Raw genomic sequence first — 17,474 nt, forward strand, 5'->3', positions numbered from 1 at the left:
AATTAGAGTACTATAAAATGAAATAAAATCCAAAATTATAGTTTCGTCTTTCTTCAATGCAGAAGTCACATCATGTGCATAGGCGACTTTGCACACACTACCAGGGACCTGAATCATCAATTATATATGAATCTACAGAACCCTTGGTTAGCATCATGCCAAGTAGAACACATTTTATTATATTACTCTTCAATAAAAGGACATCATAAACCATTTATTAAATACCTATGTCATATAATAATGACAATTATAAAGCAGTTTTGTGAATGAGGTGATAGCGTGTTTCTCTACCAGTTACCCTGTAATGGTGGTTCTCAAACGTAGGCGTTTCCAAAGTTTGAACTCCTGGTTCCCAGTCAGTCACAGCAATACATGTAGTTTGTTTCACACCAGCTATAGGGAAACCTGACAGTATGCGAAGGACTCACCCAGCCATCGTGTGTTGGAAATACGTGGAGCCGTACCAAGCCCAGAAATACAGCAGGCCACCAAAGAAAGAGCAAAGCCCTGAAGCTCGCCAGGCCTGGGGTCCTTGTATGCCATGGTGGCTCAGCACTGACCCCTTACCCTTTCTGAATCACAGCTTTATGAGCACAGTAGAGAGAACAACTATAGTATTATACTGTTTTCAGGACTGATGAAGCACCTGTAATGGTCCTGATGTGTATCAGAATGTCAGTGAAAAGAGCTACTATATGCTAGTATACATGCCTGCAATAAAACAGTGCAGCCTACTGAACTACTACTCTGTGTGCACACACGCACACACACACACACACGCACACACAGAGGAGTAGTTCAGCCACATTGTGGCCCTTCTACCCACTGATCCCAGCACTTTCTTGTTCAGTCTCCTTCCACCTTTCCCTCACATCCAGCTTTAATCTATGGTCCCTCACTCTCTTTCTCAATCCAAAGAAAGTCAACTTTTGCCTTTTGCATGCATCCTGAGTAACACAACAAAGCTAGAAAAACACACAACGTTGGGAAGATTGGTGTCAGTTTAAATTAACAATTTTAAGTCTTAGACTCAAAACATGAGTAATCATTCTTACATTCTTTCTCTAGTAGTTCCAGTTCTTCACTCTCCAAGCTGATCATTGCAAAAGTCTCTCTACTCCCAACATGCCCTACTTCACTCCCTCCCTTCTCACCAACATCAGGGCACTTGGTTGAAAATGTAGATGCTGTCAAGATTGAGTTGCCTCATCCTTTGCCCAGGTGAACGCCTCCTCCTGGCCTTTTCTCACAGTGGAGGGGCTGTCCGGGCTCCTGGCACAGGCTGGCCCGTCTCCCTCTCCATCCCTGTTCCTTTTTACCCGCTCAGAGATCCTACCCGCCACCTCTTTGTTCACCTTTTGACTCACAGAAGCTTCATCCTTTAGAGTCAATTACCATACAGTATCATTTGACTATTTTTGTTTGTTTTTGTTGAAGTTATTGGCAAGCAGGAACTTTAACATAACTGTTCTGGCCGAAGAATTAATATTTCGATATTTGCCGGATGAATTGTCTGATAGGAAGAGAATTTATGATGAAGAAATGTCAGAACTGTCAAAGTAAGTGCTCATGTTGTGTGTCCTTGGTCTTAAGTTCAGATTGAACTTAAGCTTCACCTCAGATTCAGCTTCACCTCAGATTTTCTTTTCATGGCAGAGAACTCTCTTGGCGTGTAAATGGAAACAAATGTTAGTTGTAAAGTATTTTTGGAAACATAATTGCAAGAAGTTATAAGAATTTTTTTCTTTTTTAATAAGGTATTTTTACAGTGTTTTAACAAAATTATATAGTTGCTTTTTGTATGTCAATAAGTGATACTGAATTTTTCAGGATTTAAAAAGCAAAGAAGGCTGGGCACAGTGGCTCATGCCTATAATACTAGCATTTTGGGAGGCCAAGGCAGGAGGATTGCCTGAGCTTAGAAGTTCAAGACCAACCTGGCCAACATAGCAAGACCCCATCTCTGTATTTAAAAAATTATTTAAAAATAAATAAAAGGCAAATAATATAAATGTATTTGTTACTGATGAACTGTATACTTAAGAATAGTAAATTATATATTTTACCTCAAAAATTGTTTTAATGTAATATCTGCAAAATGGAGTAAAGTGAAGCACAGTTTTAAAAAGTAGAGAGAATGAGAACTAATACCCAGGTTTGCGAATCACGACAGGCTTGACAGTTTTCATCTTTTAAAATGGTAAAAGTTTTGTATTTTAGTAGCGATCTTATCACTCTTCCACTCTTCTATTTAAAACTCATTGCCTTTGAGTACTATGCAGTTTTTGCTTTTATTATAATTTTTATAGAGTGCTTAAAAGGTATAACTTTTCCAAGCAAAGTAATATAATTCAGCATCTTCTCCTTTCTCAAGTTAAATAAGACAGATTTGTCAGGAAATCTGGGTGAGCAGAGAATTTTCATGTGCTATAGTCCTTGGCTTTCTTGTCCCTCTTAGCCTGAGGGTTTTGTTTTGTAGAGGGGAGAGCTGAGGTTGGCTAGCTTTTGCTGTTTTGGTGGCCAGTACTACCCTCTGATCTAATAGCTCATGTATCTGAGATAACATGTCCCCTTACTTCTGCAGTCTGACCAGAGACGTCCCCATCTTTGTGTGTGCCATGGCCTTCCCCACGGTCCCGTGTCCACTCCACGTCTTTGAGCCCCGCTATCGGCTTATGATAAGAAGATGCATGGAAACTGGCACCAAGCGGTTTGGCATGTGTCTGTCTGCTGAGCACGCAGGGTAAGAACTGTCAGCATTCAAAGGGTCCTAATGAAGGGCAACGTTTGACGTTTTTCTTGCAGAATGATTTAGGCTGATGCTTGAAAACCTCCAGTGACTCCCATTACATAGCAAAGTCCAAGTTCAAGGCTGCCCACAATGCGGTCCCATCCCTTCTTTCTAGCCTCACTGCCCACCTCTTCCTTTCAAGCTAGTCCACTGCCGTGCTACTTGCCCTTCTCTTGTGACAGCTCATGCCTCCACACCTCCATGCTTGCCTCTGCCTGCAATTTTCTTTATCCTCGTTTATATACAAACAAATCTAGTCCAACTTTTGAGGTCTAGAAAAATTGCGGCTGGGCTTGGTGGCTCACGCTTGTAATCCCAGCACGTTGGGAGGCTAGGGTGGGAGAATCGCTTGAGCCCAGGAGTTGGAGACCAGCTTAGGCAGCATAGGGAGACCCCATCTCTACAAAAAATTAAAAGAAAAATGTCTATATCCTCCACAAAGCTTTTTCTCTGTCTCTACAACCAAACCACTTTCAGTCTCACAAAAACGCACTATGCTTGGTTTTCCCCTCCCCTCGTTTCACGTCTTTGTCCAGAGAGGGTGTTGCAAGCCAGCAAGTTGTTCCCCTCTATAGACTGATTTGGGGACTCAGGACCCTCCCATCCCTTAGGGCCTTGTCAGCCCTACATGGTCATGATGAGGTCACTGCATCCAAGTGCTAACTGTGGAGGAGGCGCACGTGCTCTTAAAGGACTCTGGAGAAAGGGGGCTGCCTCCTGTTCACACCTGCTGCAGAGGAGCCTGGCAAATATAGTCCACCCACGTGCCCAGGAAGAAGAGGAGACTGCATTTTTAGGGCCACTCAGAATTTTCTACCATAAATACCTAGGGACAGAACTTTTTAAAATATGTGTAGGACCTTTATGGAGAAAATTCTGAAACTTGAAAGACATTCAAGAAGTTCTGAATCAATGGAGAGAAATGCCATGTCTGTTGGTGCAGAGACTCGATGTCGTAGAGATTCCGAATCTACCCAGTTCCCCAAATCTAGAGTAATTTCTGTCAACATCTCCAGGAGGCTTCTTCATGGACTTGCTCAAGCTGATTTTAGAATCTGTGTGGAAACGCAAAAGGCCAAGCCCAGATCTGGCTGAACAAACAGGAGAACATTCCTATAATATCAAGTTTACAAGCCTTAGTAAGTAGACCAATGAAACAATAAGGTAGAGATCCGAAACAGGTCCACGTGTATATGGACGCCAAATTTATAGACAATTGTATGAGAAAAGACAAACTACTCAATAAAGGGTGCCCAGAAAATTAGTGGATAGTCCAAAGGAGAGGGGAGAAGAAAACTTTACTTTATGCCGTAAATAAAAAATAACACATTTGTATTCCTAATGTGAAATGTGAAAAACAAAATATAAAAACATTTAAGAGGAAATATTGGGGACCGCCTTTATAATTTGGAATGGGGAAAGATTTTTTATACCAGGTGCTGAGAATACATAAAAGAGGGAGAGTTTAGTAAATTAGAATATATTAAAATTTGATTCATCTAAAGTCAGCACAGTGAAAAAATAAGCTATAAGAGTTCCACCTGCACTGAGAATATAGAACACTGAAAAGAATGTTATTCCCATCCAAACAACAAGAAAAACAAGAAAAAGCAGATAAACCACAGAACATACACTCCTTGAAGCCATCAGAGAGCGGAGGTTGCTCAGGGTAACCAAACAAGATCCTACGGGGAGAGAGTAGGCAGAGCCCAGGAAGAGACATAAAAGCGTGTAGGAAGAATTCAGCTATTTTTTTTTTTTTTTTAAACAAATTGCCAATGACCTTGTGTGGGCTGGCATCAGAGTGCAGGTCTGGAGAGCTACACTCACAAAGGGAGTTTGCATCACACACAGGCTCTTAACCACAGATAAGAGGCTCCTTGGTGAGTCATGCCCTGCAGTGAGGCAGGCTTGGAGGAGCTGACATTTATTTGGAGGCCTCTGCTGGTTGCTGGGGGCATTCAGTCCTCCCTTGAAGAGGAATCTTCAGGGCGCCTCCAGGTTCCCCACGCTGTGAATGAGATCATCCTGTTAGATGCCAGGAAGAGAGAGTTAAGAGAGAGTTTTATTAAGTGTATAAGTAGAGGCATCCAGGTGGCAGTTTGAATCATTGCTGCTCTTTAGTTTGAGGGATGTGTAGTAAAGCTGCTCACCATGAGGACTTTAGAATCACACTGCCATGAATTCTCATTTTGGCTCTGAATCTCCCTGTGGCCTTAGAGAAGTTAATTCCTCTGAGCCTCCGTGTTGTGTGGGCTTGAATTCGTATATATTATAAACTGCTGTGTGTGGTGCTTGGCACGTGGTAGCGTGAGAATATCACTGGGTTACAGGTGATAGTTATAATCAGAGTGTGGGTAAGAGCTGGGGAGAGCTTTGGAAGGAGAATAGCCATATCCTAGAGCACCATCCTGGGTAGTACGGAGCAGAAGGGACATGCAGAGGTAGGGGCTGTGAAGGGCTGGGCTGGTTAGAGAGGGTGCAGGAGAGCAGAGGCATTGGCTCAGCAACAGTCTGCAGGGCTGTGCCTTAGGGAGGTCAGACAGGAGCCTGGCCAGTGATCTGAGCAATTCAGAGGGCATCTCTGACTACTTTTGGAGGCATTTTAATGGAACGGTAGGATATGGAGGAGTGAAGGGGAGGCAAGGAGATGAAGGCAGTGGCCGGGGGCTGCTTTCCACAGCACTTTGGTTGGGGAGGGCAGAGCTGGCAGAATTGGAATGAGGTGAAGACCTTGTGGGCAAAGGCAGGAGGGAGGAGGAGCTGAGTGCCTTTGAAGGTGGAGGACTTGCTGCCCCAGCAACCAGCACCAGCAGAGGCTTCCAAATAAACGTCAGCTCATCCACGCCTGCCTCACTGCAGGGCATGACTCACCAAGGAGCCTCTTATCTGTGGTTAAGAGCCTGTGTGTGATGCAAACTCCCTTTGTGAATGCAGCTCTCCAGACCTGCACTCTGATGCCAGCCCACACAAGGTCATTGGCAATTTGTTAAAAAAAAAAAAAAAAATAGCTGAATTCTTCCTACACGCTTTTATGTCTCTTCCTGGGCTCTGCCTACTCTTTCCCTGTGGGATCTTTGTTTGGTTACCCTGAGCAACCTCCGCTCTCTGATGGGTTCAAGAGACATATGTTTTGTGGTTTATCTGGTTTTTCTTGTTGTTTTTCACATTCTTTTTAGTGTTCTGTATTCTCAGTGCACGTGGAACTCCTATAGCTTGTGTTTTCACTTTGTTGACTTTTGATGAATCAAATTTTAAGTGTGGGCTTGAATGCATATGTATTATAAACTGTTCCATGCGGTACTTGGCACGTGGTAGCATGAGAATATCACTAGGATAAGGGTGATAGTTACAGAGTGTGGGTAAGAGCTGGGGAGAGCTTTGGAAAGCCGAGTGTGTGCATGGCACCAGCTGGGCAGTCCTGATGTTGCCCCGCCAAGGTGGCTGAGGAGCCACATTTGAGATTTCATCTCTTCCCATCTCTCGACTCCTTCCCAAAACACTAGCCTATTGGAACTGCTAAGGCACAAGTCCTGTCTCACCCGGAGCCCTTCCCCTGCAGCCACCATCACCACTATATTTAGCATCTAACAGAAGCGACCATGTGCACATGTCTCTCAGCGACAGTAACCTTGCTGGTCTGATGTGGAGACACCGTTTTGTGTGGTTTTGTATTCCTTCTAAAAGCAAACCCTCATCCAGGGAAAACTAAAGGCCCCCTGCCTTTTAAAAATCACAGTCATTTCTCCCAACCGTCTCTTCAGGCTTTCAGAATATGGATGCATGCTGGAGATTAAGGACGTGAGAACGTTTCCCGATGGAAGTTCTGTTGTAGACGCGATTGGCATCAGTCGGTTCCGAGTGCTTAGCCACCGTCACAGAGACGGCTATAACACAGCGGACATTGAGTATCTTGAAGATGAAAAGGTAAGGCTTATTGTACTGGTGTATTTTGTAGAGGTCTGTCCTCTTGTTTCCCTCTTGCGTTGTGGAAAAGCTTTGTCAAACTTGTACTGACAATATTACTTAAGTCCTTAATTCATCACTTAAATTTGTTTGTTTGTTTGTTTGTTTTTGAGTCAAGGTCTCGTTCTGTCGTGCAGGCCAGAGTGCAGCAGCATGATCTCGGCTCACTGCAGCCTTGACCTCCCAGGCTCAAACGATCCTCCTGCTTTAGCCTCCCGAGTAGCTGGGACCATAGGTGCACACCACCATACGTGGCTAATTAAAAAATTTTTTTTTTGTTGAAACAGAGTCTCCCTGTGTTTCCCAAGCTGGTTTCAAACTCCTGGGCTCAAGCAGTCCTCCCTCCTCGGCCAAAGCGTAGTAGTCCCAAAGCGCTGGGACTACAGGCACGAGCCATTGCCTTCGGCAGTTATTTATTTTCTCAGTGGATTTTTACCTGAGTTGGGAGCTGGTACAGAAATCTCCTTTTAAAAAAATGATCTGGCCGGGCATGGTGGCTCACGCCTGTAATCCCAGCACTTTGGGAGGCCGAGGCGGGCAGATCACGAGGTCAGGAGATTGAGACCATCCTGGCTAACACGGTGAAACCCTGGTTCTACTAAAAATATAAAAAATTAGCCATGCATGGTGGCGGGCGCCTGTAGTCCCAGCTACTTGGGAGGCTGAGGCAGGAGAATTGCTTGAACCCGGGGGCCAAAGGTTGCGGTGAACTGAGATGGCACCACTGCACTCCAGCCTGGGCGACAAAACAAGACTCCATCTCAAAAAAAAAAAAAAAAAAAAAAAGACCTTACTGTACTTAGGCAACATGTAAACCTGCACATTGCAAAATAGGCTTGTGATTTGCTATTGGATGCTCTAGCCCTGGAGCTGGCAAACTTTTTCTGTAAAGGGCTGGATAATAAGTACTTTAGACTCCACAGGCCATATGGTCTCTGTCAAAACTACTCAGTTCTGCCCTTGCAGTGCAAAAGCGGCCATAGACAATGTGTGAAGGCATGAGCATGACGGTTTTCCATTAAATGTGATTTCCGGAAACATGGTGGTGAGCATGGTTTGACTCAGGAACAGCAGTCTGTCAGTCTCTGTTCTCTAGATTGGTATTAATTCAGAACGTGACAAAATCTACAACTTAAAAATACCTCCCAAAGCTAAATAGAAAAGACTTGAATTTATTACCCCCTAAGAATTTTTTCATGTGTCTCGTAGAAATATCAGGACCTATGATTTGACAAATTAGCAAAACGTTTTGAGAGATTCTCCAACAGACTGACACAAGGATGTCCGTAACAGTCTTACTCCATTATAGCTCCAAACCAGGAACAGCCCAGGTGCTGATCACACTTGAGTCAGTGAACACATTGTGGTCCATCCATGCAATACAATACTACCTGTCAATAAAAAGAAATGAACCACTAGTGCACGAAACAGTATGGGTGACTCTCATAGACATGCTAAGTGAGAGATGCCAGACGCAGGACGAACACATACTGCGTGGCTTCATCTGTATACTTCCAGGAACAGGCAAAACTAGACTCTGGGGACAGAAGTCAGAAAAGGCTTGTGGGGTTGGCTTTGTAATTGACTGGCGGGGGCGGTGAAGAATCTTTCTAGGTAGTGGAAATGTCTATCTGGTTTTGGGTGATGGTCAGACTGGTGTATACAGTTGAGAAATGGTGTATACTCTTTGAGAAAACTCTTTGAGCTAAACAAGATCTATGCACTTTTTGGTCTGTAAATTATACTGCAGCAAGAAATTTTAAAATACTTAAAAGGAGGAAATCCTTGGAATTATCGTATTCCTCTTTTAAATTCTTTGGCTGACATTTGGAAATGTGGAAGTGAGGGTACACAGCCACCCCACATCACACTAGGAGTCGTTTTTGGGGCAGTCGTGTACACTTAGGATTTGTGAATGGAGTCACACCCAGGACGCTACCTCTCTGCCTCCTCCAGCTGCGGTTTCTGGTCATCCCAGTGCAGAGGAACACAGCAGGGAGCCCAACCCCTAGACTGGACCAGAAAGCTGGGTTTCAAAGCTACGGCTGAAAGTGATCATCTTCAGGGTCTCTCTGCGGGGTGGATAGACCTGACGGCAGGGTTTAATGACCGTTGTTGTAGATGACAGCTTTTCATAGTGTATGTGTTTGTTTTAAAATGGGGGCTTAAATAGCTACAACATGAAATAATTTTAGCTTGCTTTTACAAGAAAATCCTCTATCACATATGAATATTTGATTTGTATAAATCAAATTGAGGGTGGTGTATGCATTACATTATAATTTCTCAGCACACCATAATTTTTGTAGGTACTGGAATTTTGTAACAGGAAAGGACCTGCATGGTTTATTCCTGTTATACAGATGAGAAAACTCTGCCCTCACGAGGCTGTGAGACTGGCTAGATTCACACAGGAGAGTTGGTGATGAAGCCAGAACAAACCCTGGTCCCGTGATTCCCAGTTCCATGCTCTTCCTCCTCTGCCAGGTGTTCCTGAACAGGAGCGAGGCATAATTTAATGACAGACATGACAGTGACATAGGGGCCAGAGGCCAAGCTTGGCCAGTCTAAGGTGCTGTGGCCGACGACAAGCTGGAGTCCATCAGCCCAGGCCAATGTAATGAGGATAGTCTTGCCTTATCATGCCTTTAGGAATATAGTTTGGTGATATGGAATACAATTTTTAAAATGTCACCCTTTGACTTGGTAATTCTGTCAAGGTCTCTAGGAAACTACCCTGAGGAAACCATACCTCCCTCCCTTGTCAACAAACAAAAGAAAACAAAACAACTTTTGCATAAGTGTTTATATTACTGTGTTATTTTTAAAAATAAAAAGCTAGACTATTCTAAATAACTTACGTGAATAGTTAAGTAAATTGGCATGTATCTCAAATATAAAATTGCATGCAGCCATTGAAAATTATTCAAAATTACATGAAACATGTGCTTATATTATGGTATGAAGAGAAAAATCAAGATACAATTGATAGATTTCAACTGTGCAAAAAAAATGCAGCTTTCTATATTGAGCATGTACCATTTTTGTGAAATTGATGAATTATTAAAGTGCTAAATGCCACAGATCCACTCAGTGGCAGTGCAGAGGTCGCTAACTGTGTTACGTGCATTACTATGGATGGTTTATACGGCCGTGCCTTTTTCCCTGGTCAGGTGGAGGGTCCAGAGTATGAAGAACTTGCCGCTCTCCACGATTCCGTGCATCAACAGTCTGTTTCCTGGTTCGCGTCTCTCCAGGATCGCATGAAAGAACAAATTTTAAGTCATTTTGGGGTAATGCCAGACAGAGAACCGGAGCCTCAGGTATGCTCTCCTTTTTCCTTTATAATTCTGTTATTTCCTGCTGTCGTGTGCTGAGCCATCGTTCTGGTGGAGAGCCTGGCAGTATGATGCTGGGTACCCCAGTGTGGTTGCTTGTGAGCCAGTTCTTCTACTAACAGCCCAAAGGAGCACCTACTGTGGTAGCACAGGACTTGTGAAGCAAAACAACAAAGTCTTTCTAACAGAACAGTTTCTTTTCTAACAACATTTTATTCTGCTTGACTGTCAGTTTGCAGCCCTTTGCTTCTTTCACTCACATCTTAAAATTTAAGTAGTAACTTTATTGTATTGGCACGAACACGCCACCTTCGGCACATAGCATTGCCTTGCACCTGGTATACAGATGTTGAATAAATGAAGAGAAAAATCCCATCCTTCTTGTGACATTAGAAGCATGACTTCCCTGTCCTGTAAGGACACTGCCGCCCAGCTGTCATGGGCTTTCTCCGATGCTCCCTATGCGTACTCTTGGTGACGCTGGTTCTTTAAGCAATGAATGAGCTTCAGGTTTGTGGAGCATTTCTAAGCTCAGGTGGCCCTCTCCTCTGCATTAGATGGGAGAGCCAGGCTGGGCTGGTTTAAGATTGTGCCTGAGAGCGTATACCTCCCACCTGTACACGGATGCCCAGCTGTCAAAGACAGTATGGGAGGGGGATTGGCTTTCAGCTGGTTTAGGGTGATGTGAAATGTCTTTTGTGTCTTTCCCCATCCACTTTAACTTTTTTTTTTTTCTATCTCTTGGTGCTTCTATCTTTTACCCCCTGCCTGAATTCTTTCTTTTCCAAACACAGAAAAATGCTTTAACTGCCAGAAATAGCCATTAAGTCCTTTCTAACTTGCCCTTTTTGCATAAACCTTTGTTCTACAGTGTCCTGGAACTCAGACTCAGAAAACATGATGGTTAGACTGACTTGCATTAGGATATGAGTCATTCTTTTTCTAGGAGTTTTTGTTTATTAACCAAATTAATCCATCTCTACTTGGCAGGTATATTAGCTTCTGACTACTGCTGTTAAGAAATTTCCCGAATGTGGTGGCTTAAAGCAACACATACGTATTGTCTTCCAGTCCTGGTTCTGCAGGCCAGACTATGATCCGGGTGATGGCAGCATGCGCTCCTCTGTGGAGGTTGTGAGGGAGAGTCTGTTTCCTTGCCTTTGCAGCTTGTAGAGGCTGGTGGCAATCCTCGGCTTCCTTCCTCCATCAGAGCCAGCAATGTTGCTTCTCTCCAATGGTCCTTCCAAAGCCACATGTTCCTCTGACCACAGCCCAGAAAGGACCCTATATGAACACATTGGGCCCATCAGGATAATCCCCCCATCCCAAAGTCCTTAACTGAATCACATCCTCCAATTCGCTCTGCCATATAAGGTACCATATTCCCAGGTTTCAGGAATTAGAGTCTTTGGGGGAACCATTTTTCTGATGACTACAGAGGGATTTTAGGTAATGTATCGATTTTTATATGAGGTCCTTCCCATTAAGCAGGCTACTCAGTTTTCTTCTTTCTCTGCGAGATGAGGCGGGGAAAAGAGTGTGAATCTGTTTAAAAGGTTGTTTTCTCCATCTGTGCCTTTCTCCCTCTGAAGGGCAGGTTGATGTCTTCCTCACAGTGACTTGGGCTACCCCCAGTGAGCTTTGGCCACAGTGCTGTTCCTAATCCTCCAGTATAATCTACCTCACCCTAAACTAAGGCGACTCCAGAGTCCACCCTCCCGGCTCTTATTGGCATCCTGCACATTTCTGGAGGAGGAATAGAGTTAAGAATCCTAGACCCTAGAAACAAAAAGGCCTGGATATCTTGGTTCCAATACCAAGCATATTGAGAACCAGTGTATGATTGGCTTTTGCCTAGCGCTTAGCCCAGAAGTGCTCTGTTTGATTATGTGAAATAAAGGTTATTTGGTGGCATAATAATTCTTACGTATATAATTTGTGATAACTCTTACATATGACATGCATACATATATATGTTTCATACACTCATTTGCCACATTGAGTATGTCACTCAAACTTGGACACATACTTTTAGCCCTTACAGTATTATGCTTTATATGACATGCTTAAGACGTAAAAAATAATAGCACAGAACATTGGAAAGTGAAGGTTAAAGTGATGGTCTTCTCCTCTGACCAGTATATACTCTTAACTGAAAGCTTGAGAGAACAGAAGCAACTGATTCATAGAATCTCCCCGTGGAAGATGCTTCTTTTTGCAGGTTCTTCCTTTTGTGGTTCCCCCACCTTTAAACGTGTACCGTAAAAGTAAACGATGTATTTTGAGAGCTGAATGAATTGTGAAGTAGCTCTAAAATACAAGGTGGCCTTTAATTCTTGCTCACGTGTCTGTTGGCGGAGCAAAAGACTGAGTTGGGGAACAGGCTTGCATTTTCAGTGTTAATCTTGCTTTCCTCTCATCTCTTTTGCAGAGTAATCCCAGCGGCCCTGCCTGGTCCTGGTGGATCCTGGCCGTGCTGCCCCTGGAGCGCAAGGCTCAGCTGGCCATCCTCGGCATGACCTCACTCAAAGAGCGGCTCCTTGCCATCCGACGGATATTAGTCATCATCACGCGTAAGATGAATAGTCGGCAAGAGCTGGCTAATGCCAGGGAGAGAAATAATTGATTTTTCTCTCTGTCAAGGTTTCTGGAAGCCCTTGTACTTTTATAAATGTCAGGCATGGACGAATAGCCGTCCATTCATTGTGCTTTGTCAAGTGCTTGTGGATAAGGTTCCAAAATGGGACGCTTGCCAAACATTGAGTCCTCAAAAATGACAATTCTGTGTCTGGTGGGATCTGATCTTGTACAAGGTTAGCCTGAAGTCTGAATGGAGCCCATAGATGGGAAAAAAAAGACCTAAGAAAATCTCTTGGAAGCAGGTGCTTGGGGAATACAGTTCACTGACAGCACAGGACCCTGCAGATAGTTTACACGTGGTTTAGGTTTCACGAGAAAGAAGGATTCCCTTCCCAGTCAGGATCTTGCTCTGCCAGATGGTAAAGGCATGCTTTAGCGTGTAGACAATATGGGGAACCACGTTTTTATCTGGAAGTGGATTTCTTAGAACACAGGCTAACTAAAACTACGCTTAGGCTTTGCGTGTTGCTGTGAAGTTGTCTGTGAAATTGAATAATCACACCATTGTTCAGTGCAGGAGCCCAAACTAGTCCTTACCCAAGAAGTAGTAGCCACCGGATAGAACTGTGTTTAATGTCCTGTTGTAGTCCCAGGTGTTGTAAATTGCATGTTGTAATCAAATGAATGTCAAAACATAAGAAAGTGTACCTTCGATATAGAAAAACCTGAGAACAGTATAGTTCACTGGAGGAGATACATATATATATATATATATTTACACACAATAAAGTGAGCAAAAGTGAGTTAAAATTGTATATGCATTGGGATGTAAAACATAAAACCACCAAGTACAAAGAATGCCTTGAAAGTAGAACCTTGTCTCATTGCTCAATGGTTACTAAGCATTTAGGAAACAGTCATCTTTTTCTGTTGGGATTTGCATTAGAAATTAGCCCCATCCATAAATTTCAGTTTACTATCCGTTTATTAATATACAAGAACATTAAAAATCTGCCATGCCATGGTAATCTGTCTGTTCCAGGAAAATAGATCAGAATATACGAAGGGAGGATGGCTGGTATGGGATGTAAATATTCGGTAAGTTTTTCTCCAACACTAACCTAAAATTATCTTTATTTTTTTGAAAGAAAGTTTTACGGTGATCAGACCAGGTGTCATCTGTTACAGGACAGTAGTGTAATTTCCATCGTGTGATGCACGTTGGTGATATTGATTGGAATAACTGAATCTGAGATACTTATATGTTCTTTCTGGCCCAACCAGCTGGTACATTTAGTTGGCTTCCTCTATGAGGTGGGTGTTCTTAACCAGAGGGTCACAACCACTAAAGAACACATCACAGCTGCCAGTTTTGCTTTGTTCATTGAAGGCGTATGTGATGTTTCAGTTTTAAAATATACATATCTCATAATATACAATATTGATGGTATATCAATCCATCAAGCATTTTCTTAGAAAGATTTTATAATATTACTAATTTTTCTTTTAGTTTTCAGTAGATAAAACTCAGTCTCATCGTGGAAGTTAGAAAATACCAGCGTCACTTAATTATAAGGAGAAAATGTGAAAGTATTTTCCAATCCAATGTTTCAAGTGCCTCACTTATTGTGAATCTCAGCTATCATCTTGAGATGGTTTAATGGTAACTTGGCCAAGTGATTTCTAAGAGATTTTATGAATTTATGCATTAACAATAGTATTCAGCTTTCTTAGGCATTATAACCTAACCTGATCATTTGATTGGAATAATTGAATCAGTCATTGACTGGAATAAAATAAAGAAAACAAAATGCATCTCACATGCCCGAAGACCTTTACCAGAAGTGGTTCGTGAAAATCGATGTGCATTGACCATTCTCGGCCTTTCCCTTTTGGAAAATTTTTTTGTACCTTCATATCACAGCTGAATCATTGTCATTGCTGTTTCCATTTGGAGGTGTCTAAATAACCACAATGTGATCACAGCTTCTCCACGAGCCTTCCTGAAGTTCAGTTGGTAAGCTTGCTACACCATTTGGAACCTGTTGCTTTCTCTTCCTCACTCTTTAAATGTCATAAGGTCACACAGTTCTTGGAATCAGAACTACTCAGTTATTTCTTCACCATTCTGCCTGGCTTTCTGAGCCTTCTCATTCTGCGTGTTATGTAAAAGCCTGAACAACAATGATGACGCAGACGAGAGCAACACACATTTTTATTTTTTGGTAGAGAGGTTTTTATTTTTTTGATACCAGAGGGAATTAACTATGATCACGTCGTGCTCTCTCTGTTCAGCGTCACACCCCCGCATACTGCAGCGTGGGAGCAGATTGGTACTTACCGAGCACTTAGAAACATCACGCATCAGTAACCCGGTCAGGGTGACAGCATCCTACGGTCATGTCATGAAGGAAGCCTCCTTTTACAAACCTAAAAAAAACAACCCCCCGGCTTCAGTTTGCTACCAATCAAGCTAAAGCAGAACGGTCTGCTTCCTCCTCCGCCTGCCCCCTTCTGCCTCTTTTCTGTTGGGGAGATGCCAATTCTAAGGGTTTCTCAGAAAATAATGTAATCTCTCATTCGATGTCAGGACATTCCAGCTTAATTGTACTGAAAGTGCTCCAGCAGTCATGCTCTCGTTACATTGGAATAAAAGCAGAAAAGAGTAATAGCAGCGTGGGGAAGTCATTTTTCTTCTTGAGGAACAATACATGCTGTTCGGTATTTTTCCATTCATTGCCCAAACCTGCCTGTGTCTTTGAAATGCGAGTAGGATCCCAAAGGCAGCATTCTGAAAGCCTGTGGCATTTTTAGCATATCCCATCCCCCCATGTGTGTCCTCATCTTCAGAATCGAAAGGATACTTTTTAAAGTTTCAAAAGAAAATAATTTAAAATGTCAAGGTTTATGCATAGAAACACAATAATTCTTAACCAATTCATGTACCAAATTCAACAGTATTATCTCATTTTTAGGGTCACAAATTTTTTTGCACTTAAACCTCCTCCCTCTCTCAAAACAAAACAAAACAAACAACAACAAAGCAAACAAACAAAACAAAAAAACACACCAAGACTGTTCAACAAGTTGTATCTCAACTTAATATATATTAAGTCTTACCACAGGACTTTTGAATCATCAAGGAACAATTGAAGTTTATGGATGGTAGAATTACAGTGAACTATGTTATTATCACTTTATTATAAACCTTTTGGAAAATTGACAGTTGTTACCATCAAAATACTCCATTGCCTGTATTACATCAAATTTGTTATAATTTTTAAGTGCTGTTAAAAAATACCCATCTGTTTCTTCTCCTTGTTTTCTTTTGTGCCCCACCACTTAAATTACTTGGGTAAATACCACTCTTCAAAATTTAAATACTATCTATCAAATAAGAAGAAGTGTGAAAGATACGGAGAAGAAAGGTGATAGCAAATTAGAAGAAAATAAGTGTGGCTGATTTCTTTTAGTTGAAAGCACAAAGTTTTATTTTTCCCCAGTATACCTATCAAGTAGGGTAGGGGGGTCCCCGTCTCCCCATTTTTTTTTCTTTTTTTTTTTTTTTTGAGATGGAGTCTCGCTCTGTCGCCCAGCCTGGAGTGCAATGGCGCAATCTTGTCTCACTGCAACCTCCACCTCCCGGGTTCAAGTGATTCTCCTGCCTCAGCCTCCTGAGTAGCTGGGACTACAGGCATGCACCACCACGCCCAGCTGATTTTTGTGTGTTTCTTGGTAGAGACAGGGCTTCACCATGTTGGTCAGGCTGGTCTCGAACTCCTGACCTCATGATCCGCCCACCTTGGCCTCCCAAAGTGCTGGAATTGCAGGCGTGAGTCACCGTGACCAGCCCATCTCCCCATTTTTTAGCACAGACAGCAGTGGCAGCCAGTGGAAGGAATTCTTCCCATTCAACATCATCCTTCCCAAAGGCCACATTCTGTTTCTATTGTTCACTGAAACCTACTTCCCAGGGAAGCCCGTTGTGGATGGGAAAGATGAGCTGCATGAGCCATCGTCCACGCAGGGAGATAACTGAACCCCTTTGCCAGCGTCACCCCCTCTCTACTGGGGTGACACACTTCCTTCGGAGCACTGGCTCTGCCTCCCGGGGGAAAGTCTTTTTCCCTATACGACTCCTCGCCTCAGCCTCACCTTGACTTTCATTTCTCAACTGCTGAATTCTATCAAAGAGCCTTTTAGCAGTGGCTCAGCTTTTAGGTGAGCACAAATAATGCAGGAAGTGAAGTGCCACCATTGTACTCCCCCAAGTTGGGGACATAAACTCGAATTTGCACCCGGGTCTGATAGAGGTGACTGATTGAGGACAGAGAGAGGTGGATGCCATTGACAGCGTTTACTGTTCCTCGCAATTCCTGTAGAAATGAAAGAACCAGAGGCGCAGCAGACCACACTGGGCCATGAGGGGAAGCACGGGAGACAGGCAGAAGCAGGAGTGAGGGTGAACGTGGCTCAGACCCTCTACTGTGTGTTCTGCAGGGAAGGGCAGGGAAACAGCTTAGACTGGCTGATTTGAATAACAGCTCAGACACTAGGCTGTATGGATGGTCTCTAGCTGTCTGGCACCTGGCCCTGGGTGATTAGGCTGGGGGATATTGCCTCCTAGGTTGTAAGAGCCAGAGAGAGGAGGATGGCCTCTGGATTGGTCACTTTGCTCCCAGGGTAGCCCTTTGCTATGTCTAAGAATTGGCTCACCCTGGGACGGACGGTTTCTCCCGGGTCAGCGAGGCCCCTGAGATGTCAAAATATCATAACATGTAGAAATCATGATTAATGCA

General features: G+C 43.2%; 1 protein-coding gene across 1 annotated transcript in view; it reads left to right on the forward strand.

Moving 5' to 3' along the window:
• The window catches only part of LONRF2 (LON peptidase N-terminal domain and ring finger 2), a 38,679-nt gene extending 25,189 nt beyond the window's left edge, over positions 1 to 13,490 (forward strand). Inside the window, exons 8-12 of the mRNA XM_025354520.1 lie at positions 1,438 to 1,559; positions 2,585 to 2,743; positions 6,556 to 6,718; positions 9,931 to 10,080; positions 12,527 to 13,490. Of these exons, the coding sequence (XP_025210305.1) occupies positions 1,438 to 1,559; positions 2,585 to 2,743; positions 6,556 to 6,718; positions 9,931 to 10,080; positions 12,527 to 12,721 (789 nt within the window). The 3' untranslated portion in view covers positions 12,722 to 13,490. The remainder of the gene's footprint in view (positions 1 to 1,437; positions 1,560 to 2,584; positions 2,744 to 6,555; positions 6,719 to 9,930; positions 10,081 to 12,526) is intronic.
• The last annotated feature ends 3,984 nt before the right edge of the window (positions 13,491 to 17,474 follow it).

The sequence above is a fragment of the Theropithecus gelada genome, chromosome 13 (genome assembly GCF_003255815.1).
Source record: "Theropithecus gelada isolate Dixy chromosome 13, Tgel_1.0, whole genome shotgun sequence".
NCBI classification, from domain to species: Eukaryota; Metazoa; Chordata; class Mammalia; order Primates; family Cercopithecidae; genus Theropithecus; species Theropithecus gelada.